Below are 23,256 nucleotides of genomic sequence, written 5' to 3' on the forward strand. Positions count from 1 at the left end.
CACACAAGATCTGGTTGTCGCCACTGTGGAGGAAATCACCAAGCTCTCATTATCATTAATGGGACAATGCTTCATTTTATTTGGTTGTGAGAAAACCCTTTTGATTTCTCGCTACCTATTTTGGTCGTGAGATCAGCACCATCTTGTTCCTCAGGGCGATTCATTCCTGCGCGATGCTCCGCAGAACGTACTTGACCGTGTAGGCGAAAGCAGCAAAACCTACAATGACGAACAAATTAGCGAGCGCTCCACCCAGGAGTCCATGGTTACGGTTGACCTGCTGGAGGTCGGGTGGGTGTGCCGCACCGGGGGGCAGATGCACGTTCAGGGGAAGGTGGCCGTTTTGCGCATGGTGGGCTTCGCCATCCGGCACCACATCGGGGAGAGGCAGCGCCTGTGAGCGGGACCTGAGCTCCTCCTGCATACGCTGCTTCTGCTTGATTTCCTGTTTAAAGAGGGGTGAAAGGGATCAAGTGTTAATATATTTGTTATAAGAATGTGTTTACTGATCACGTATTCATCTGTGAGGAAGTCTGGCACTCTACTTACGTCAACAACATCTGGAAACAGTTCACAAAAGACTTTGTCCTTGATGTTGAAAGCAAGACTCTGCGAAGCCAACTGTCTTTTCTGCAGGGAACATATTAAAAGCAAACACGGCACTAAAATTGATCCCCATGTATGTAATTTGTGCATGTTTATGCATAGAGTTCATTTCAAGAATTCTTTCATATTAAAATAAAATTGCTTCATCACATTTTTTGAATATTGTCACAAATATGGTGTGCATCGGCCACTTTTACATATACAATTAATTTCTGATAGATCAAATCTAACCCTGGCTCACAAAAACAAGTGACAAAAAAAAGCTATTTATATGTAAATAGATGTCAAAACAATGGTCGCGTAGAGAATTTTTTCCCTAGTATAATGATGTATACTGCAAATTCAAAAGTATACTACACCTTTCAAAAATCTGGAGTTGATAGTTTTTTTTTCATATATCTCATGCTCATGTTTATGCTCAAAGGCTGCATTTATATGGTCTTTATAACTAATTAAAACCATAATATTGTGAAATATTATTACATTTGCAGTTTTCTTTCAGAATATATTTTATACAACTCTCTACATTGCGAGTAAATCACTAGCATATGCGACTAAATGATGTCCAATATTAGCCAAAGGTTAATAAATTCTCAGATTTTACTCGCCAGTGTGAGTTTGAGGCTAAGTATAAGTTTAGCACATATTTTCACTCGCCGAACACTCTGACTGAGCACTTCACAGTTTAACTCTCCGTTAAGCGACTTGTACTGTTTTTAAGTTCATCTGAAATGGATGTGCAACGCACCTGTATTTGATATACCGTAAACTCTAGTACGAAGGCGAACAAATCGCTTTGTCTCACACACATGGGCAGAGAGAGAGAGAGAGAGAGAGAGAGAGAGAGAGAGAGAGAGAGAGCATTGATGGCTGGATGTAAACAATATTCTTTGTTGTATTTTCCTGTCAAAATAACGGCGCTCCCTTGGAATTCTTCAGCTTTTAAGAACTGCTGGGTTCTCCGGTAGTGGGCGGGGCTAATGCGCAAACGGCAATCTTATTGGATGCAATCTCAATCCCTGTTTTGATTTCAGCAAATCAGTTCAAGCGAACACACAAAACCTGATTAATATTCATGAATCCAGCAGCTCATTGATCCTTAAACCCTTAGTGCGTTTTATAGTTCTTATTAGTAGAATTCGTATTATTATTATCTTATCAGAATTATTGTAACCCCCCCCCCCAATTTTTTTAACAGAAACACTGAATGATCAAAAAAGCACCACCCAGTCTAGTAATGTTCTTTTAAAATGACTAATATGCATTCAAACATGGTTGTCAAGTTTATTTCTAATTACTAAAGTTTTATTATTAAGTAATACTTGATTATTAAAATGCGTGACTGACTGATGCAAAGAGTGTAGCTACTTTTAGATATTTGAAAAAACTGTGCCATTTTACAAACGTTTATTTATATATATATATATATCTGTGTGTGTGTGTGTGTGTGTCTGGCAAGCAAACTAAAACAATGTACTAGCCAATGGCGATTCGATTGCCAATGTGTCCATAGAGGGTTGTTATATGTTTATGTAATTTACTCCCGTGATGCAAAGATGAATTCATAGCATCATTACTCCAGTTTTTAATGTCACACGATCCTTCAGAAATCATTCTTACATGATGATTTAAGTTCTTTTATCTACTTTATTTTTATGGAATACATTCTTCACTAGAATAAGAACAGCACTTATTTAAAAAAAAAAAAAAACAGCAGTGTACTTCATTATAAATCTAATCTAGGCCTTCAGCTTTAGTGTGGCGTTGCAATAATAAAGAAGCATAGAAAATGTGAAGAATTCACCCAATCACTGCAAATGTATACTAAAACAGCTTCATATCACGTGCATAATTTATAGACACTTACTAGTATTTTTTTGGATTTAGTCAAAGGGTATTTAGAGCCTTTATAGAGTATTTCATATAAAAAGCTTTGAGGGTTTTTATATGGTAAGAAAAAACACCCCCCTCAAAAAAAAAAAAAAAAAATCTGTGATAATTTATGCACTTAGATCAATTATTCCTTTAAGAAAATGTTAAAAATGGCACTTCAATGTGATTGGAAATCAACGTGACACTCACTGTGAAGTCAGAGGTTTCGATACTGCCGAGAGTCGGGCCTTTTTCAACCATGAAGCTCAGGAGGCCGGTTAAGATGGTGGATACGGACCATGCTGGGTTCCACGTGTCAGGGTGAAAATCTGTGATGGAAAGACACAACCTGAAAGAGAAAGAGAAAGCCACAAGTCATTATGAAGGAATTCTATTGTTCTTCTGACTTCTGAAGAAACAGATATAGATGCTGTTTGATCGATTCAGAGTTCAAACTAAGCAAAAACTCACAATACAGTAACAACCATGAAGGAAAACGTGTGCAGCCCCCACAGAGGCCAACCTTAAGGCGGGCATACACTGTGCGATTTCTGTGCGATTTCGGCAAGGTACCAACTCACACTGTACGAGTAGATCGCATGCGATGTAAAGTCAAAGCTCACGATTTGTATACGCTCACTGTACGGTCCGATCATTGAGTTGCGATTTGACTGCTCACACTATACGTGTGGAATCAACTGAATCAACACGTAGGATCCCTCAGAACCCAGATGTTTGTGGCTGTTTCAGAATAAACATGTTTTCCCGGGACAAACAAACTGCATTGGTGATATGCACAATTCTGTGTGCTGAGACGTCCAAAAAAAAAAAGCTGTCGGCGTATCTAGACAAGCAGGTGGCTCAGAAGACGTGGCCAATATGGTCTATCCATTTTACAACGCGAACTGGAGGTAAGCAGGCGTTTTCTACCCTCTTTTATTTTTCTTTGCCATAACTCCACAAGTTGTCCCTCCATCACTTCAGTCCACACTACACGCTGTGTCACCATGGTTTTGTTTATGGTTTCGCGCATGCACAGTGAGGGAAATGCGGAAAATCGGTTTGTAGCCCTGCTTCAATAGTGCGATACCTCACGAGAGGCGACCAAAATTTCTGACATGTCAGAAATCCATCCGACCAAACGATTGCCGGTCGGGAGAGGTTAATCGCCTCTCGTTTCCCATTGTACACTGCATAACAAACGACACACGAAAATGCTGAAAATCGGCCCGAAACAAAAAAAGAGTCGCACGAGTCGACAAAATCGGATGAAAATCGCACAGTGTATGCCCGGCCTTAGTTTACATCAGGGATTCTCAAACCTAGCCCAGAAGATCCACTTTCCTGCAGAGTTTAGCTCTAACCCTAATCAAACACACCTGGGCAAGCTCATCAATGTCTTCAGGATCATTACAAAATCACAGGGTTGGAGCTAAACTCTGCAGCACATTGAACCCTGGACATGGCACTTAATGAGTGTGCTTCATTAAAGAATGTTTTAAGGACATAATTGTATTATATAGTAAACATTTCATACAAGCAGTAAGGCACTGACGGCTGTGCCTTGCTTAACAAGGAGCTTAAGCTGTAACTATGCTCAAAATAACCAAGCTTACATACCTTAGTGCTTAAATAAAGGTCTTACAAAGAAACTGAAAGTTTGAGGCTGTGTACCTTGTATTACATTTAAATCTGCCATTGGGTGTGATCATGTATATGCTTGGTGGTTTGAATGGGAATTCCCGTGGGAAAATGAGTTTGCCATGATAGTAGCCACCTATGAAATAAAAAAGACAAGTCAAAATGAAGCAGAAACTGCACAATTTGATAAAAGGAAGCACTAATGTGAAATGAAAGTAGGAAATCACCTTCATATGGAGTTTTCTCAGGGCCACGCACTAGATAATGCCTGAAAGAGAAGTAAACCAGGGATGAGATCATCGTAGTATCTAATCATATAAAGTCTTTCATGTAGATTATAATATGTGATAGAAGTCATATCAGATGTTTTTGAGAATTTAAATCTTTTTACATGTAATATAAGAATGTAGTGACTGTCAATGAGCAGCTCTAAAAAGCAGTACTTCAATTTCAGCCCAAATCCTCACATAAAGGCATCATTCTGCTTTAGAAGACTTGGACTATATCGCCTGAGTCATATATAGTCCACTTTCATCGTGCTTTTGAGTTCTTTTGAGAGCATTATAGAATTCACTTTTTTTTTAATGGAAGCAGAGTAAACATTCTGCAAAATACAATATATAAATCATCATCTGCTAAATATAATATAAATCAGAAAATTTATTATAAAAGGATTTAAAAAAATGAAAGATTAAGATGAAGCTCCAAACCTAAAACATGACAACAAACATGTCAAAATAAAATAAAACAAAATGTACACTGAATAATTAGGTTTTAAATGTTTCTGAAAGAAGTCTCTCATGGTCACCAAGGCTGCATTTTTTGTAATACAAAAATATTCTAATATTCTGATTTGGTGCATATTAATAATGGTTCTTATTATTATTATAAACAGTTCTTATAATTATCAGTTTTTTAGCTGCTTGCTATTTTGTGGAAACCATAATACAGTCTTTGACGAATAGAATGTTTAAAAGAATTTAGTTGAAATAGAAACCTTTTGTAACATTATAAATGCCTTTGTTGACACGTTTGGTCACTGGTAGTGAGTTTGTTTGTGACTATGTATATAACATATAAAAAATGTGGTTGAAGGAAATCAAATGTACCATTCCAAAATGTTGGAGGGCAGAGGTTCAGCACAGATGTACGGGACTGGATCTTTCTTGATGCGCAGGTAATCCTGTTTTAACCGCTGTGTTGCTGTGGTTGGGGCCCTCTTGTTTAAATTGTTGCTCATCTGTGAAATTACATGGCACTCTCAGTTACACAATACAATCTGAACACTTCCTAGTGTTCATAAATGAGACAAATATGTCAAACAGAAGATTTACAAGTTTATATAAAGCCTGAGATACATCAAAACTACACAGATCATGACTGTTAACATGAATTGCAACTATATTGTTAACAATTTAAACAACTGTCATTTAAAACAACATGGTGAAATATGTTTACTGCGCGATTAACACATTAATAGTCTGCAACTGTAGCCAAAATAAGACAGTAACACTGAAAAACGGGTGTAAATATGACTAAACAACAACGATATGAGTAAACAGGGCGCTCAAACGGAGACAAGAAATGTGTTTTAAACACTAGTGAGCTGCCTATCAAGACATCATCATTCTTAATGCTCAGTTTTACATTATGACAACAAATGCTGTCTAGGTAGATAGCTTACTAGGGTTTAAAACACAGCCTCGCACAGACACTGGAAGTGGATTTTTTTTTAACGGTTCAGTCTCACCTCTTTCAACGCCCTCCACGGGATCCACCACGGTCAAACTGGGATGATATATCGATATCCCTTTTATTTCAGAGTGAATACGCTCTTGATAAACTTTCTAAAATAACAAAAAAAACGTAGCTCTTCGGCTAAGGTGAAATTGTCATCTATTCCCCATGCCAATATGGCGGCCGCAAAACCAGGAAGTGATGAGGTAAAGGGGCAAATAAAAGTTCTGAAGAGCGTTCGGACGCCTTTCAAAATAAATGTCTTAAATGATTGGGCCGATAAAAAAAATGAGCGAGTTGGACTCACGTGTAAAATGTAATATGGATTTAGAATTACGAATGGGATTTTTAAATGAAGAAATGTTTGAAATAAGAAAAAAAATGTATGCAGTATCTCGCCGATTAATACTTCACAATAGGTTACTACTATTATAACATTTACACTACATTAATACTATTTTTTTATACAGTAACTAGAGTGATTGTGGTCTAAAGAACCGAGTCACCAGAGTCATTCTCACGGGAATCGGGAACCTGTTTGTTAGAGTCACTATAAAGGACCGACTCATTCAATCAACCGAGTTAATTGATCGGGAATCAGACTGCACCCGTCGTTATGTATGTTTATGATTCACAATAAAGAACCGACTCTTAAGAGCCATTCGTTTAGGAATCAGACTGTACTGTTAGGCCTGTAATTTTATGATTCACTTTCAGAACCGACTCACACAATTCATTAGTTCTGGAATCGGTTTACTTGTCGAACAGTATTTAATTCACTATAAAGAAACAGTTAATCGGACAACAAAGAACCGGTTCACAAGAGCGATTCGTTCGTCTGGAATAGCTGAAATATCAAACTTAACTTCATGTGAACAACTGAAAGTAAGGCAACTCTCAGTCCTTATTGTCCGTCAAATGACTGGTCCATCTTAATGGCCAAACTCACTTTGTTTTCAGCCAAAATACACGAAACTGTGAAATTGAAAATGACATTTTTATGGAGGATATACTGTAACCATAAAATTATATAATAGTTTATCTCCCTTAACTGATGTGTTACATGTGTAAATAACCCAGGGTTATTATGCAGCAAAATTGTAAATTTTTTATCCCAAGAAAACCAGCAGATTTTTCTGACATATTTATTTCCCACCACAAAAGGTCCACACAATGTTTTTGCATTTTTAACAAAATACCATACTTTTATGATATATTATCAATTGCATCTGAAAAGACAATATACAATATCTGTATTTGAATTTGCAATGATTTATAGTGGCTGTAAATATGTAGACTACACCAGCATAGTCAAATACAAAATAGTACATTCATCACTACAGCAACAGACAATATCACTCCTGATTCTCCAAAAACAGCTTCCTTATCATTTCAACAGCTTTATAAAACAGAAACAATAACCAGCACTGGATATGTTTCATTATAGAGCATAATAATAGTGATGTGTGTAATAGTATTGTGATGAAATGTAAAATGGGAAAGCATTCATGCATGATTTTTTGATTATATGTTTTAACAGTGAAACCATAAATGACAAATGTTTTGACATTTAGTGCTTAATTAAGTGCCTGTTACTGTCAATGGTTAAAAGGAGGAGAAATGCAAATAAAGAAAATAAACACCAAACAGTGGGGACTAGACCAGCTGACCCCATAAAGATACAAAAATAGCATTAAAATCATTGCAAACATTCAAGGCGACCATAATTATTGTTTAAAGTCCTTCACACTCATCCCCATTACACTTATGATATCAGCCAGTCAAAGTGTCTTCTGCTCGAGCTTGATTATTGTCCAAAGTTTAAAAGAGTTGATCTGTCACACTCTAGATTAAAGAAAGAAAAACATATTTTATATATATATATATATATATATAACATTTATTTTACAGATGCCTAATGGATATCATCTAACTACCTGAAGGAGTGACGGAAGTGAACACTCCTCCGTTTCAGCTTCTCAGGATTGTGGGATGCCATATGGGAAAACTCTCTGAAAATATCCAGGTATGTGGTGTCACCTAAAATGGGATCAAACACAGTTAATGTGACTGTACATATAACTCCTGAAATGCAGCTGTCATGTGAATGGATGCTTTTATATTATGTTAGAAGTCTTACTAATGCAGAAGCAGGTCTCTGAATGGTAAAGTATGGAGATCTAATCTATTACAAAAACAGTGTTTTCAGGGGGGTTTAATGCACTTCAGAGATTTAGAGTTCAAATTAAAGGAACAGAAACAGTACTATGCAGCCCCATCAAAATGAGCCTTATTGTGCTGTATAGGGTATTTGTACTGTCTGGGTAACCATGGCAACAACTGAAACTTCAAAGGGGACAAAGAGTGGGTTTGAACACTTTACTAAACTGTGAATTTCTCATGCTTGATTTACAATGAGGAGGCTGTGCCTGTCTTCCCAGGATGGGTACTGACCAGTGTCTGCACAACAACCATTGAAAGAGAGGTTCTAAATAAAAGTTGAGTTCTGTCCCATTTCTGTTTAAATGGAAGTTCTATTGGATTTTATAAACTTACGATGAAAGTCTAGGACAACCTTTTTGTCAATGTTTTTTTTTTTAATGATATAATAATAATGTACGTTTTTTTTAAAAAATAAATTAATACTTTTATTCATCGAGGATGCATTAAATAGTGACGTTTTTTCCACAAAATATTAGGCAGCACAACTTTGGTCAACATTGATAATAATCAGAAATGTTTCTTGAGCAGCAGATCAGTATATTAGAATGATTTCTGAAGGATCATGTGACACTGAAGACTGGAGGAATGATGCTGAAAATACATCTTTGATCACAGGAATTCATTTCATTTTTAAATATATTCAAATAGAAAACAGCTATTTAAGACTGTAATATTTTACATTACTAATTTTTCTACATTTGTAATCAAGTAAATGTTGCCTTATGTACTGCAAGCATAAGGAACTTTCAAAATAAAAATTTGACCAACTCTTAAACTTTTGAATGGTAGTGCGTGTTTGTATTATACAGTTATTAAATTATATATAACTTTAACCCTTATGTTCTGGGGTTTGATTCAGTCAGAGGACCTTTTAATTACAATTATTTGATTATTTAATAAATGAATACTGGTCAGGGTCACTAGGATCCCAAACACAAGAACATAATTTGAGGGTAAAAAACAACAACCTTTAAACAAGACCTCACAAGAAAAACTGAATTGACTCAGAAACACTTCCAGCAGCAAAATCAGTAAGCTTGTGAGTTAATATAGATGGTTAGATAATATTGGACACTAACTCAGCAAAGCACTACAGAGAAGAAAGAGGCAGGAGAAGAGAAGCACAAGCAGTTAGTACTTCAGTCACGTTTCATTTATTGTCAGGACTCTTTTCTGTTTAGGAGGAGAGAACAGATAAAAGGGCAGAATCAGAGCTAAAAGAAAAGCAGAAGTTGCAGAGTCTCTAATTTACAGAAGAATGCACAGTTATACAATATTCAGACATATTTTACAAATGACACCCACATGAAAAGAAAAGTAAGAAAGCAAGCAATAAAATATCGGTGCATCTTTGGCTGCATTGTTCACAAAATTTCATATGTTTGTCACTTCGGGAGTTATACTCATTTGATATTCACAAAACAAAATGTTTATGTTAAACAGAAAGTGCTATGATTTCATTGGCCAGAGAGAGACAGACGATGCACCAACCAATGAGCTTTCACCCCAAACATTTCAGGGAAAACTTTACAGTACTTTATTCTGTTCACAAACTACAGACAACACATGTAGAAATGAATTGTCTTTCAACAAGTGCTGTTTTTGTCTGTTGTCTATGGTTGGGATCTAGAGTATTTATGACTCCCAGGAATAAATAGTGTTTATATGACATTAAATTATGATGTCATCCAATAGTTAAGATGTATATCATGGGAGTTCTTCCTTTATTCATAAGTTTTGGCGTAGTGTGAGACTGTATTGTGAGTTTAAGGGGAAAAAAAGCTGCAGGAAACCAAACAAACCAGAGCAACAGCAATCAATGCACTGAAGCTAACAGAAATGAACAATACAATATTAAAATACATTAACATACACTGTCATTGAGGTTTTGGGTCAGTATGATTGTTTTTAATAAAAATAAATGAATACTTTTATTCAGCATGGATGCATTAAATTGATCAAAAGTTAAAAAAAAAATATTTTTAAAATATTTCTATAAAATATTTATAAAATATTTCTATAAAAAAAAAAGCTGTTAAAAGCTTTTAACTTTTTATTTATCAAAAAACCCTGAAAAATGCATCATGGTTTCCACAAGAATATAAACTGTTTACTATATTGATTATAATAAAACATTACCAAATCAGCATATTCAAATGATTTCTGAAGGATCATGTGACAATGAAGACTGGAGGAATGATGCTGAAAATTCAGCTTTGATCACAGGAATAAATTACATTTAAAAATACATTAAAATACAAAACAGTTATATTACTGTAATAATAATTTACATAATCTCTACTGTATTTTTCATAAAATAAATGCATCCTTGATGGGCATAAGCGACTTAACATTACAAAATCTTACTGACCCCAAACTTTCTGAACAGTGATTGTTGAATTTAACTCCCCTTAATTAAATTAAATTACAAATATACAATCGGTTTCCACAGTACAAAAAAAAATAAATAAATAAATAAAAATAATGTTGTGTCATTGCACTATTGCTCTGGGCGGTTCTCAAAAAAAGCATAAAAATCCAGTTTTATAAACCATAATCCGGAAAAAGCAATCAGAAACAACAGTGGAGCGAAGAAAAAGTGCATAACAGTGGCCTATCAGTCAACAAAAAGTTCAGTTAGTAGATTAGAAGATTAGACATTTTATACATTTGACATTTTATACATCACAGTTTTTGATCCCACTCTCCCTCATGCGTTTGCAAGCACAAAACACAGTTTTAAGCACCCCATCCTTGTTTAAACCATGAGTAGAAAAATGCCACTAGAAGAACACTGTTAGAGTAGATGGACAGCTGCAGGTTAGTTCATTAAACGACTAGGAAACACTAGTAAGAGCAGCAAGTGTGATAGTCTGTGTAATTGGTATTTGACCAATACCACCACAATTACAGGTAACCTTCATTTTATAAAGAATGATACTCTTGAAATGAGTAACATAAATGCTTATTAGACCAAACTATGATGGCCAGTCAGTCTTGTGACTAATCTGAAGTCTGCAGCATGTGAACTGGTCAAGCTAGGTAACCAGATCTGGGACATGGAAAACCAGACCTAACCAGTTTGAGAAAGATGGTCTACTGGCTTAAACTCAGCCCCATGGGCTGGAAGATTCACCTTATCAACCACCTATACCAGCTTGGTCCAACCAGATAGCAACCATCTAAAACCACCTGAAGCTGGTTTAGCTGGAATTCCCAACAAGACTGTCCCGTCTTTACAGGTAAACACAAACACATATCAGTTCTTGGTGGGAATGATGGGAAAGAAGCGCTACGCTGGGCTCTCTAGCACTCGGCTATGTTGAGACAGATAAACTCTTGTATGCATTTCTTATACTGCTGCTCTGTGGGACTGCTGCTAGAATATTGACCTGGCTGACCGAACGGACCCTCTGACTCGCGCATCTCCTCGTTCATACGTGCTAGACGCAACCTGTCAAGAGAGAAATAGAGAAAAGAAACAAAGAGAGGTTTGGTTTGGAATCAAACTTTGTACAATTGTTTATTTACACTACCATTCAAAAGTATGTGGTCAGTAAGATTGGTAATGTATTTGAAAAAAGTATCTCGTGCTCAGTAAGACTGCATTTATTTGATCAAAAATACAGTAAAAAAAAGTACTATTGTGAAATATTATTACAACGTAAGATAACAGTTTTGTATTTGAATATAATTTAGTATGTGATTTATTCTTGTGATGCAAAGTTGGATTCTTAGCATCATTACTCCAGTCTTCAGTTTCACATGATCCTTCAGAAATTATTCTAATATGCTGATTCGCTGCTTAATATATTTGGTGGAAATGTTGTGCCTTTTCAGGATTCTTTGATGAATTTTCATCCTTGCTGAATAGAAGGACTAATTTCTTTGATAAAATCGAATCTTTCTGACTCCAAACCTTTGAACGGTAGTGGAAATACTGTCTGGGTTAAACTTGCAGAAGCAAATACACATGCATTGGAACTTTTTAAACTTACAGAGTAACTATGTCAGCGTTAGCGGCTTGAACCGCTATGCTCAGTGGGTCCTGGCCATCCTCATCACCATCATTCTGGGTCGCTCCTCGTTTCAGGAACAAACACACTTGACTGGAAACATAAGACAAAGAAAATGCAGTTGTAGAAAAGCTTTAATTTCATTTGAATATTCAAGCATTGAATATTTAATAATTTGCTTCATGCACAGCTGCATATGCAGTAACAGACCTGCTAAAATGCTACAGCATCCGAGAACTTACAAATAAATAAATAATGTTTTTTTTTAATTGGATACGCATTGTCATAAATGTCCTGGAGTACCTCGTAAATACCACAGTATATGAATACAGTAAATATTCAGTACTACAATATACATTATAAAAGTATTACAAGTCCTCCTGGGAAGTTTGTATTTTATGGGTTTGGAGGTTGTAGTTACAACATCAGGTGCATTCAAATAACTTTGGTTGGATTAAGATAAAATACTATTTCTGCATTAAATTTAACTATATATTTTTATATATATTCTTTTAAATCTATATTTTTCACTGGCACACCCATAACACAGCTTTAAAACAATCCAGAGTTTCGCGCTCATAATTATGACTTTGTGGTTACATTAATGTCTGTTCAACTCTTATACAATCTTTTTGACATGCCAATGCACCAAAAGACAGCAAAAGGCATCTGTACATCTGTAAAGAGTGTGTGAGCATGCACTCACCCAGTGTGACCTAAATATGTTGCGTGATGCAGTGGGCCTCTTCCCCTGTGATCTCTTTGGTTGACATCTGCACCATTTTGGAGCAGAAACTCACAGGCTATCAAAGAACCCTATATATGTTGAAACCCAGAGGATTAGGGCTTTACAACCTCAAAACAGCATATGATTATTTAACATTCCATTGAAGTGAGCTGGAAGTTTACAGTCAATTCTTATCTAGGTTAATTCTAATATGTGCATGTGCAATGCATGTTTTTGTAATGACTCACTCCAATCACAGCCTGAATAAGGGGGCTTTTCCGCTCATCCTCTTCATTCACTGAGTTGACATCAGCTCCATGTGCCAGAGCTTCAGCCATGACGGGCAGATTTCGTGCCTGACATGCCTTGTAGAGTAATGCTCCGGGATCCAGTTCTCTCAGATCCTCAGGATCTGACGCCTCCGGCTCCAATTCAGCCTCATTACTGGAGTCTTCAGACACCTCACACTCTGAACATTACAAAAAACATGTAACACATGACCCATCTGCTTCAACAGTCAGTATAGAAAATGAACACTTGGTTAACAGCATCAAGTCACACAGTGGTTCACTCACCCTCTTCTGTGACACCCTCCACTACAGACTCAAACACCAAGATGTCAGTGCTGCCATCAGTGCTGCCACCTAACCCACTGTCACTGCTCAGACCTGCAGGACCGACACAAGCCCACCGCGGGCACATTACACTCTAGTGCATCAATAACACCCAATGTGCACTGACAGCAAACATGACAACATGATGAAACTGATGAAAATGAAAAAAAACAAAGCAAAAAAGTAAAAAATGGAAAAGGAAAGCACAAAATAAAGCAAAAAAAAAAAAAACTAACAAAAACCATCACAACAAAGTAAACAACAACAAATCAAAGCAAAAACAAAACAAATACAAAACAGCAAAAGTAAATAAAGAGCAAAGCAAATCTAAACAAAATAACATAAAACAAAACAACAAGAGTGAACAAAAACAAATCATTGTAAAATGCAAAGCATTTTAAAACAAAACAAAATTATATTATTTTTTTCAAACAAAGCAAATTAAAAAAGCAAACCCACAAAAAGGTATTCAAATAGCAAAAGACAAAGCAAAAAACCCATAACAAAACAAAAGTATACAATAACAATACAAATTAAATCAAAGCTAATTAACACAATGTAAAACCACAAAAGTAAACAAAAACAAAGCAAAACAAATAAACAAATGTTCACAAAAACATATCAAAGCAAAACAAAACAACAAAGCATACAAAACCAAAGTTAAATAAAACAAAATAAAACACACACATGCACATACACACACAAAACAACAAAAGTATATATATATATATATATATATATATATATATATATATATATATATATATATATATATATATATATATAAAAACAAAGCAAAGCAAAATAATGCATGGAACAAGCAATTAAACCAAAGATTGAACCAAATATTTTTTTTGGACAGAATATAATACTTACTGCGAGGCCCTGAACCAGTGTCAAAATATGAAAAGAGGGTGTCCAGCTCATCCGGGCAAAAGAGAGATTCCCGTTTGAACTTTCTCTCCAGAGCAGCAGTTGCTGAAAGTTGAAGGAAAAAATAGGAAAATGTCACTTTTAAAAAAAAACTTAAAATTTAACAAAAAAAAAAGGAAATTCACATAATACCATGGTATTATCGGCATGGTAAAGTGCAAAAAACATGATACGATCATTGTACTTTCTTGCATAGTAAAAAAAAACAAAACATAATTTTTATAGATTACCTGAGGAAAAGGTTGCAGGAGATGCACTGCCTGGCTCCAGTCTGTATTTGCGGTGTGTTTTGGGGACGGTGATGGCACTGTTATGTCTCCTGCATTTCCTGGAGTTCCATCTGCGCTCTGATTTTCTCCCGCCGTTGACCAGAACATCACTCGCCATCATCTTCTTCAGGAACTTCTTCTCCACATACTTCGCTTTGATCCAGGCCTCCTTTTCTTGCCTTAAAATCGAGGCAACAATTAAACACTCAACATTCAGATGCACAGAAAAAGAGCCACTTGTATTTGTGTCCCTCATCACTCACCTGGAGCTGCTGGGTCCCGGTTTCTTCACGCCCTGATCTTCACAGCTGCCTTCATAGATGTGGTTGATGATACTGTTTCCTAGTTCACACATCAGCTGCATTGCAACAGAACAGACAGCAGTTATTGTCAGAGCATGTTTGCTCATGTCACAGATAAAGGTCTTCCAAAAGATATTAGGAGGAAAACAATCTAGACATTTGAGCAGACCTTCAGTAACTCTGGTTCCCATGAGTCCAGGGTGAGAGAACGGACCTTTGAACAATGAACTCCCAAACTCCTGTGAAAACATGGGAAAACATCAATCAAAAAATGTATTTTGTTGGTCTGTTTTACAACACAAACGCCGCAACTCCAGTCAAATCTAAATCAGAAAGAACTGTTATCCACACATTTCATTATCAATAAAAAAATTCAAATTTCAAGTATATTTCTCTCATTTCTATCTCCCATCATGAATGCTTGTCACAGAGCATTTTTGGGATTGTTTTCTCCACAAATTATATATGCAATGCTGACATAATGCTAAATTATTGTACAGACAACCTAAAAAAAAAAGAAATCACATTTGCAACCATTTTGACTACAAAACAACAATTTAAATAATGACAATCATTATCTCTATTGTTGTTTAGCAGACTTTATTTGTGCAAATTTGTTTAAATATAATAATAACAGTTCAATAGTTAAATATGTTTAAAATAGTTAAACAACTACAACAATCATAGTAATTTGAGAATATTATTATTATTACAAATGTCATAAATGATGATATGATGACTTGTTGTTATTATTCATTTTTATTAATATTATTAATAAATTACTTCGCAAAATAAAATTGCATAATGATAATGATTGATGTTGTTTTTATAATGCTTATTAATTTTGCATAACTTCCATTAATATGATGATGAGGATGATTTCTTTCTTGTAGTCTAATGATTTTCTATTTATTAATGCATAAAAAAAAACTGAAATAAAACAATAATTAAAAAACATTTTGCATATCTGTATCTGTTACTGGACTCAAATACACAAATAAAAAAGCAGTATCAGCCAATCTCTGATTGTATACTTGAGAAACGTTTCTAGTCTGAGCTGCTAAAGTTCTCCAAAGGCTAGACTAGACAACACGCAGCAGCCGTAAATGTGCATTCTGCCCACTAGATCAGCACTGTTCCAGGCAACCGAGTCAGATCGGGCAAAAACTGTGTGATGGTGTAACACATTGTCTGGAGCAACAGTCTGGTGTGAGCTCAGAGTGAGAGGTGTGGCTTCAGGAAGAGCATGAATATTCAGAAGGTCGTCGAGACACGATGGACTGCATAAACATCCAGCATGTCTCATGTTTTGAAACAGAATCTGATATTCAGTTGGTCAAAGGCTTAACATATCTCATGAACTCCTTAAAGGGGTCATATTACAGAAAATATGATTTTACTCAAGCAAAGGTGGAGAAATGGCCAAGTTTACTACTGTTTTTGATGCAAGAAACCACAAAAACAGTCACATTTTAATTACAATCTACTATAATCTATATTTGTCATTATTGAATGTATACACCACAAATTGTACAAACAACATCAGAATTTATGTATTCTTATATATATATATATATATATTAGTGTGGGAATAGATAATAATAATAATAATGAATAATAATAATCATCATCATCATGATAAACAATTTTCATTGCAAAATAATTTAGCATAAACTGCTAATAATTATTTTACTATTACTAATATTATTCAACAATTTTATATTAATCATAATAAAAAATAATGAATTATTAGATTATTCGACTATTTCTGTTACAATGTTGCATAAATTGCTAATAATTATTGCTATTATTATATTACAACAACATTTAAATATTATTATTAGAATATTATTATTCCACCATTTCCATTGCACAACAACAACATTAAATATAATTATTATTTTTATTAAATTCTGCCATTTCCATTGTAAAACAATTTAGCATAAATGGGTAATAATAATAATTATTTATTATTATTATCACTATTAATATGTGACCAGTGCTGATAAAATGAGTCACAATGAGAACATTTTCAAAAATGAGTTATTTTTTTGTTCACACTTTCCATTATAAAACCTTCAGAATGATGATTTATTGGAAAAATGACTGAGCTCCACCCGTACATCCAAACGGATGTACATCCATTTTTGTTATTTTTTTTTGTTATTAGAAATAAGAACAGATGCAAAACAACTGTAGAACAAATATAAGAAAGAAACAAATTATGCATTACCATTTTACATCTAAACAAAAACATTCAAGTAAGAAAAACAAATAATTTAATGTAAAGATCCCTTTAGTCTGTTAATTACAAATAAATTGATTATTACAACTATAAAAGCACTACAATCAAGAGCAGTGAGTGACTCTCTCTTTTCTTTTATCGTTAGATTATCATTAATAAGGCAGTCTATATTAAGACCTTCTGTAATGCACGGATCTAATATAATGTTACACATCAGATGTTCTTCCCCAACAGTTCCCCAAACGTTCACTAAAGACATAACAGATTATGTTTGTGTAAATACTTAAATACTGTAATTCGGTGTATATGTGTATATTTATATTTACTTGCCTCTAATGAGATCTAATCAAATCTGATCTAATCCAACTAGGAAACCCGGCTGAGCCAAGGAGGGACGACACAACGTGTTTACAGTGGCTGCTCACGGGACACACTAAACTCAGATATCCCAGACATTTTATTTTGGGGTGGTGGTGGGGTCTGTTCTCTTCCATGCCTTACCTGTGAATGCCGGAGCACTCGATGCAGAGCAGGACGCCCAGATTGATGCTGGCCCAGCGCGGGTCGGCCTGCCCACAGTCACAGCACTGCTGGTTTCCGGGCAGACACAGGATACGCTGCAGAATGCTCTCGCCCCTGCCGCTGCGCTCTCTGGGCTCATTTGCTGAGTCTATACTGCTGATGGAGGGAGAAGCGGTCCGGTCCAAACGCTGCAGACAGACACACAAAAGAGCACAGAGTTCTTTGAGGGAAATATAACATATAACAGCTTTAAATGTCAGTAGCAAAAATTATAACAGGCGCGGGAAGTCTGAATCATTTATGTGAATGTTTTTTTGAACTGTGGTTTACAACCAATCGGTTCAAAACACTAATTCACTTGATTCAGTTGGGTTCATAAATAAATAATAATAATAATAATAATAATAAAAAAATCCTCCAGTTAGTTTTCATTTTATAATTTGTAATTTTTTCTACACTTGAAAACTACTTGTTAATTATAATTAATATTAATAATATTAATAATAATTAATATTACCATTATTGTTTACAAATTTTATTGTAGTCTAATAATGATCTATTATTTTAAGGAATTAGTTAAAAAAAACTCAATCAACAGTTCATTTTGCAACATTTGATTATTAAAAAATGATAAAACTATTATAAAAAATTATAACACAATATATGTAATGCTTTCTTTTTAAACAGTTTTTACTTGCATTTTTAATCTACTTGACATCAGTGAAATTATGCTTGCTTTTGTTGTTTTTAAGCCAGTTCTAATTGAATATCGTCAAAAAGTTGAAAAATAGGGAGGCATTTTTTTAAGCTTTATTACACAGTCTTATTTGAGTATACAGTGACTTTGTTATTGTTTCATTTGTTTTTGTTTTTATTGATCATAATATTTTATTGGCCCATCCTATGTTATAGTGATTTAGCATGTTAACTGTACAAACCTCAGTGTAATAATTGTCTGGACTCTCTCTGTACGCTGAGGCGATGCTGGCTTGAACCGCCAGGATCCAGGCCTGTCGGAGCTTCTCTGACTCTGCCTGTAGCATACAGCTCCTACAAGTATACATCCAGACACAATTACTACCAGTTATGCAGCTCCAAAAGTCTTTAAGAGCAAAATTACCATCTAAAGTCTGAGCTTTACTGGACAGAAGACTCACTTGGTGGGGGACACGACTTCAAAACAGAACCTCCTCTCAATGTCTTCACATGGTTTGACAGAACAGAGCCTCAAGTCCTCCACAACAACCGTCAGCGAGTCCTGTGGAAGGTGAAGATGCTTCAATAGGCCTGTAAATTTGCTGGCTTGAAGAAAGGTGCTCTAAATAAAGCCATTTCACTCTGATATGCATTAAACAGCACGGTGTCACAGTAATTTAAACAGACAGCCTGACCAAGCACTTTGGCAGAAATAAATGGACATTCTCCAAACAGATGAAGAGCAGGCAGCACTGTTTGCACTGTGCATGCATTGATTTGTCAGGGAATGATTTAGTTATCTTCAAAAAGACTGAGTGCTCTGGAGATATGCTTCCTGGCTAAACTACAACTAGTGTATCTAACAGCTCGGTGACCTGCGAGGTGAAGACTCACCAGCATTGATTGTGAGCTGAAGAATTCGGCTGATACATGTCATTGACAGAAACTCAGTACATTCTCTCAAGGTACTGTATAATGAAGCTGCTCGTTAAAATCAAAGACAGATTACTTAAGCTCTCTAAACTGCTGTGACTTATGTGTCCTCTTGCTAAATGCTTATCTGAACTCACCTTTAGTTTCTTCTGATAAACCAGCTGGCTGTTTTGGATGGAAAACCACCGCCTGAAATAAACAAAGCAATTTGTTATGAATTACTTACTTTTAAAACTGTAATAACTAATATTTGGCCTGCTGGGTTTCAAAAACTGAAATAATACATATTTTTAATATATAATGATACATTTGTACTATAATGACTATATACTGAGATTTTTTATGGATATCAATATTGGGTATTTAATAGTGCATGGTCATTTCCATAATTTTTTACTTTTATTACCTTTACTGTCATCGAACTCAAAGTTGATCTTAAAAAATATATATTTGAAATAATAACAAATTTGTTTTTTAATAAATAATATAATAACAATAATAAAAAAAACATTATAATGACACTATTCATTGAAATATTAGAGTTTATTTAATGGATACTGATATTGGATATTTAATAGTTCATGCTCACTTCCTCAGTTTTTACTTTTAGATTACTTTTATTGTCAGTAACTCATTCTAAATATTTTTTTTTTAATTCAATTTTAAATAATTCTATTGTTTAACAAATTTGAATACAAGAACAATGATACATTATTTAATAGCACTGTTGAGTTTTAAGTTTTAAAATTATGATGATTTTTTTCATACGACACTTTAATGCTGTGATGCTTAAATTCACTAGTAGAAATTAAAGTGACTAATTTTAGTTTGAATATTTTCATTTAAATTTATTCAGGCAGAATGTCATATAATTCTAATATCTATAATACTAAAATAATATCAGTATCAGGCCAGAATGTTTATGCAATATATCAGTGCATCCCTAATGATGTTTTTTTCTTGCATATCATTGCATATCTAAAATGCAACCATGACCTAGTTGCATGCCTTATTAAAAGCAAACCAGGCATATTCAGACTCATGATCAAGCGATATGGGATTTACGAAAGCAGATTAATTTCAATGAACAAATTTAATAGATTAAAATACATTAAAACATGATATATGTGTATATAATTACATTTGGTTCCACCCAGTCCTGCACATCTGTTATCCTACCTGTTCCATGTTTTGAAGGCGTTACTGGCCCTTTTGAACAGATAGCCCTCCATCACCAATCCATTGGGTGCATCCACGTTAAACTCCAACTTTGGGTCGTCATACGAAAAGTCCTGAATGACAAAACAATAGCGTTACAACAAGAGATAAACATCAAGTGAAGGCCATATTATATATATGAAATAAGCTCAAACCACCAATGCAACAAAATACATTACATTCTGTCTGTGGTAATGCTTCCTTATTAAACAGGAGGGTGTAAGTGAAGCCGATGCACAAATTCATGCACAACACTATCTCTGTGCATCCATAACACACACTAAGAGTGAGTCATCCAACGTTCTCAGATGTCCCACTAGAGATGATGACGCAAGCTGTTGCGTAAGCTTGCGAGCATATCCAAGCGATTACCAGTGGTGAGCTTCACATATTTACACTCACCATTCACAATAATGTTCCTCTTCCTGTTTTCGCAGCACACTCAATGCTCTCAATTTTGTATCTGAGAGGTGAATCATCATAGGAGGACCTTATGGCAACAACCTCCTGCGTTCAGGTCATTTATATTGATTATTGAGTGGAGGAGTGATATGCTGTCAGCTGGGCTAACACTCTGGCCATCACATGTGCTTAATGGTATATCATTACAAACCCACTGAGACATCGAAAGCACCAGGCGGAAGTGATTCCACGGGAAAGACTCTAATTAAAGTACAGCATTGAATTTGAAAGTTCAATGTTGAAAAAACAACTGAGCAAAGAGCAAACTGAAAGGTCTTCTAATAAAAAAACCCTCTAATGTATCCTGATGCCAGGGTAAACAGAGTCATTCAACACGTCTTCATTACTAGATCATTTCACAACCCAAACAAACAGTCCTAAAAAGTTTCAGCCCTCAGTTTCCTATCTGTCTGTGGCATTGTTAAAATTTCAAAGTGTTCTGGCCTCTCTGGAACCCTCTGAAGACTTCAAGATAAAGCTGCTTCAACACTTCAGCGGCAGGCCTGACAGAGAATTAACGTTCTGCTGAAAGAGCTCTTTGAACACAATCACTGCGCTCTTGCATCTTAAACAAGATTGCACAACATCATTCGATGCTCCCTGATTAAATACGCGTGACACTGCATATACTTTAATATAATCACGTAAGAAACAAAAGCAAACAACCACCATCCAGAATACAGCAGTGACCGCTTAACAAAACCCCAAAGCACTTTAGCATTGTAGTGTGGTACATTTGCTTCAGAAAATGTAAAGCTGTAGTCTTTTCTTCTGCTTAAATTGGTTGAAACATTAAGGCTTATTTATAGTCACTCATTTTACCCAAATCCACAGCGGGGTGACTGTTCAAACATTCCCATTCATTCAGTTGTGTCTCCTTACAGCCAGAGACTAAATGCTACAGAAAACACCCTCCCTTTCATTCGCTCTGCTGATCTTCCATGTTCCCACACACTTAAATACACATGCAAGTTATGCTCTCATACCTTTAAATCGATTAAAGTTGAATGATTAGGGTTAAAAAAAAATCATATAGAACAAGATCAAATAAAATTAGTCAAAATAAAAATATAGGATTTTCTGTAGTTTCATGCAGCATATATATATTATATAATAAAATAGTACAAAATATATATGTTATATACTATAACTCACACACAATCTAACAAATAGAACAGAATGTGATTGTGAATATAAAACACCAGTCTCCAAGAGCAATTTAGACAGATATTTAGTGATGCTTAACTGCAAAACTACTATAAAAAACAAGTACATGCCTTTATATTGTATGAATATTCAAAAGATGAAAAGGTACAAATCAAAAGGAAAATGTAAAGAGAATAGCTGACTGCATTAATGCAGCAACTCACCGAAGTGAGGTCCAACCTGCTGAATATCTTTATCCTTAAATGTTTTATGTATTTTAAAATCATTGCATCCCCTGGAAGCGACTGAGCTCAACTAAACGGGTGCGCAGCCCAATCGAGCCAGCAGTCAATGCACTGTGTGAGTCACGCAGCCGTGGAGCTTCAGCAGGGTCCATCATGTGCGATTCCACTGCCTGAGCTACAGCTCATTAACATACAGCTGCCGGCCTACGCCAGACCACAGGAATCACATCACACTATAGAAGAACCTTCTTTAATAATATCAAATTAAATTTAAATTAAATTTATGCATTTAGCAGACGCTTTTATCCAAAGCGACTTACATTGCATTCAGGCTAACAATTTTCTACAATCATGTGTTCCCTGGGATTCGAATCCCCAACCTTGCATTTGCTAACGCAATGCTCTACCAGTTGAGCTACAGGAACACAAAAATACTATTATAACAAACAGCAAACAAATGATGTACAAGCAAACAGTTTCGAAATATCATTAAACCAAAAAATTATATTATATAAAATATATAAAAAATATGTTAAATATAAAATAAATGAAACATAAATACAATAAATTCAATAATATTTAATGCTGGACAACTATATATATATATATATATATATATATATATATTTTTTTTTTTTTTTTTTTTTTAATCGCGATTAATCTAATTATTGTTTGTGATTAATCTCGCAATTAATCTCATTGTTATGCACAAAGCTAATAATGCATTCAAAAGTAGTGTATTGTGCATTTTTCTTTTTCATTTAAAAGTATAGGCCTACTGCTATATGAACAAAAGTGTAATAACATTTGGTTTGCAAACACTTTAAACAAATAAGGTGCTTTTTACAT

The 23,256-nt window shown here is 34.9% G+C and overlaps 2 protein-coding genes across 5 annotated transcripts in view; both read right to left on the reverse strand.

The window, feature by feature from the left end:
- Nucleotides 1-152: 152 nt before the first annotated feature.
- On the reverse strand, nucleotides 153-6,069 carry LOC132129091 (ubiquitin-conjugating enzyme E2 J2-like). Of its 2 annotated transcripts, XM_059540535.1 has the most exons (8): nucleotides 5,870-6,069; nucleotides 5,229-5,359; nucleotides 4,347-4,387; nucleotides 4,153-4,255; nucleotides 2,689-2,827; nucleotides 550-630; nucleotides 307-445; nucleotides 153-219 (listed from the first exon to the last, which is right to left on the reverse strand). In XM_059540535.1, exons 2-8 carry the CDS (start codon nucleotides 5,357-5,359, stop codon nucleotides 161-163), a joined length of 693 nt encoding a protein of 230 aa, XP_059396518.1. In that variant the 5' UTR covers nucleotides 5,870-6,069; the 3' UTR covers nucleotides 153-160. The 2 variants fall into 2 exon arrangements, with proteins under 2 accessions (XP_059396518.1, XP_059396517.1); XM_059540534.1 differs by having other exon boundaries at nucleotides 153-445; nucleotides 5,870-6,068.
- A 1,427-nt stretch (nucleotides 6,070-7,496) lies between these two features.
- The window catches only part of LOC132129046 (arf-GAP with coiled-coil, ANK repeat and PH domain-containing protein 3-like), a 76,302-nt gene continuing 60,542 nt past the window's right edge, over nucleotides 7,497-23,256 (reverse strand). The window contains exons 11-26 of one of the 3 annotated variants that reach the window (XM_059540467.1): nucleotides 20,516-20,628; nucleotides 19,474-19,525; nucleotides 18,865-18,965; nucleotides 18,646-18,757; nucleotides 17,687-17,895; nucleotides 15,110-15,179; nucleotides 14,902-14,996; nucleotides 14,600-14,817; nucleotides 14,313-14,414; nucleotides 13,398-13,490; nucleotides 13,071-13,291; nucleotides 12,802-12,911; nucleotides 12,078-12,188; nucleotides 11,472-11,533; nucleotides 7,794-7,896; nucleotides 7,497-7,691 (exon numbers count right to left, since the gene is read on the reverse strand). In XM_059540467.1, coding sequence (XP_059396450.1) covers nucleotides 7,664-7,691; nucleotides 7,794-7,896; nucleotides 11,472-11,533; nucleotides 12,078-12,188; nucleotides 12,802-12,911; nucleotides 13,071-13,291; nucleotides 13,398-13,490; nucleotides 14,313-14,414; nucleotides 14,600-14,817; nucleotides 14,902-14,996; nucleotides 15,110-15,179; nucleotides 17,687-17,895; nucleotides 18,646-18,757; nucleotides 18,865-18,965; nucleotides 19,474-19,525; nucleotides 20,516-20,628 — 1,800 coding nt within the window. In that variant the 3' untranslated portion in view covers nucleotides 7,497-7,663. Of the gene's footprint in view, nucleotides 7,702-7,793; nucleotides 7,897-11,471; nucleotides 11,534-12,077; nucleotides 12,189-12,801; nucleotides 12,912-13,070; nucleotides 13,292-13,397; nucleotides 13,498-14,310; nucleotides 14,415-14,599; nucleotides 14,818-14,901; nucleotides 14,997-15,109; nucleotides 15,180-17,686; nucleotides 17,896-18,645; nucleotides 18,758-18,864; nucleotides 18,966-19,473; nucleotides 19,526-20,515; nucleotides 20,629-23,256 lie in introns of all 3 variants that reach the window. The other 2 variants (XM_059540466.1, XM_059540468.1) reach the window with 2 other exon arrangements.

Source organism: Carassius carassius, chromosome 46 (assembly GCF_963082965.1).
Source record: "Carassius carassius chromosome 46, fCarCar2.1, whole genome shotgun sequence".
NCBI lineage: Eukaryota > Metazoa > Chordata > Actinopteri > Cypriniformes > Cyprinidae > Carassius > Carassius carassius.

Excerpts from the sequence above, each read along its gene's own strand:
- LOC132129091 (XM_059540534.1), bottom strand. The coding sequence starts at position 5,359 with ATGAGCAACAATTTAAACAAGAGGGCCCCAACCACAGCAACACAGCGG. Across the intron at positions 4,256-4,346 it reads TGAGAAAACTCCATATGAAG|GTGGCTACTATCATGGCAAA; the intron begins GTGATTTCCTAC and ends TTTATTTCATAG. Across the intron at positions 631-2,688 it reads TCGAAACCTCTGACTTCACA|AAAAGACAGTTGGCTTCGCA; the intron begins GTGAGTGTCACG and ends TGTTCCCTGCAG.